Source organism: Macrobrachium rosenbergii, chromosome 12 (assembly GCF_040412425.1).
Source record: "Macrobrachium rosenbergii isolate ZJJX-2024 chromosome 12, ASM4041242v1, whole genome shotgun sequence".
NCBI classification, from domain to species: domain Eukaryota; kingdom Metazoa; phylum Arthropoda; class Malacostraca; order Decapoda; family Palaemonidae; genus Macrobrachium; species Macrobrachium rosenbergii.
In genome coordinates this window covers 76,125,317-76,126,767 of record NC_089752.1, presented here as the reverse complement: position 1 = coordinate 76,126,767, position 1,451 = coordinate 76,125,317, and the positions used below count along the sequence as shown (strand labels likewise).

Here is a 1,451-nt window from a genome sequence, read left to right as displayed (position 1 = left end):
ATGTCACATAATCTTTCTTTGTAAAGAATGTATTAATTAGTACCATATCAAATGCCACTGCGAAGTCTATGATGCCTTCGCCTTCTTTGTTCCTCTCCCCCATTCCTAGTCCTCCATGGATTCTTGAAATCACTCTTCTATCTGTACCTATATGTCCATTCAAGTCTCCACCCAATACAACTCTCTCTTCCTCTGAGATTGATGTTAATACTTCATCCAACTCCCATCAAAACATTGACTTCTCTTCCTCATCACATCCAGCTTGTGGGGCATAAGCACTTATCACATTTAGGACCTCTTCTGATAACATTAATTTGACCTTCATTATCCGAGTACCACTTCTTTTGACTTCTACCACTTTTTCCTTCAGTTCACTGTTTACAATGATGCCTACTCCACTTCTACCATTCTCGTCTGCTCCACTGTACAGGAGCTTACATCCTCCTCCTATTTCCTTTGCCTTGTTCCCTCTCCACCTTGTTTCTTGCACACACAAGATGTCAACTCTCCTCGTATTCATCATCTCCGCCACCTCTCTACTCTTTCCTGTCATACTACCCACATTTAGTGTCCCAATTCTAATCATATGGACTTGCTTCTTTAACCACAATCGCCCATACTACGGTAGCCCTTGCCAATTTATCGGAGGGGTCAGGCGAGGCCCCTGCGTGTCGCTTAATCGGGGTACACCCTGGCATCCTCTCTGGATCTGGATTCGACTAACCATGGTTCTGGCATTGGGTTTTTACAGTCGGATGCCCTTCCTGTCACAAACCCTCTCTATTTACCCGGGCTTGGGACTGGCACCAGAATTGGGCTGGCCTGCCCCAGTGGCTACAATTATAGCTTAGATATATATATATATATATATATATATATATATATATATATATATATATATATATATATATATATATATATATATATATATATATATATATATATATATATATATATATATATATATATATATATATATATATATATATATATATATATATATATATATATATATATATATATATATATATATATATATATATATATATATATATATATATATATATATATATATATATATTATATATATATATATATATATATATTATATATATATATATATATATATATATATATATATATATATATATATATATATATATATATATATATATATATATATATATATATATATATATATGTATATATATATATATATATATATATATATATATATATATATATATATATATATATATATATATATATATATATATATATATATATATATATATATATATATATATATATATATATATTTATATATATATATATATATATATATATATATATATATATATATATATATATATATATATATATATATATATATATATATATATATATATATATATATTATATATATATATATATATATATATATATATATA

General features: G+C 26.5%; 1 protein-coding gene across 1 annotated transcript; it reads right to left on the bottom strand.

Annotated features, from left to right (window-relative positions):
- Positions 1 to 226: 226 nt before the first annotated feature.
- LOC136844086 (uncharacterized) lies at positions 227 to 553 on the bottom strand. The gene has a single exon (XM_067113098.1). The coding sequence runs from the start codon at positions 551 to 553 to the stop codon at positions 227 to 229; it is 327 nt and encodes a 108-aa protein (XP_066969199.1).
- Positions 554 to 1,451: the final 898 nt, after the last annotated feature.

Excerpts from the sequence above, each read along its gene's own strand:
- LOC136844086 (XM_067113098.1), bottom strand. The coding sequence starts at position 553 with ATGACAGGAAAGAGTAGAGAGGTGGCGGAGATGATGAATACGAGGAGA.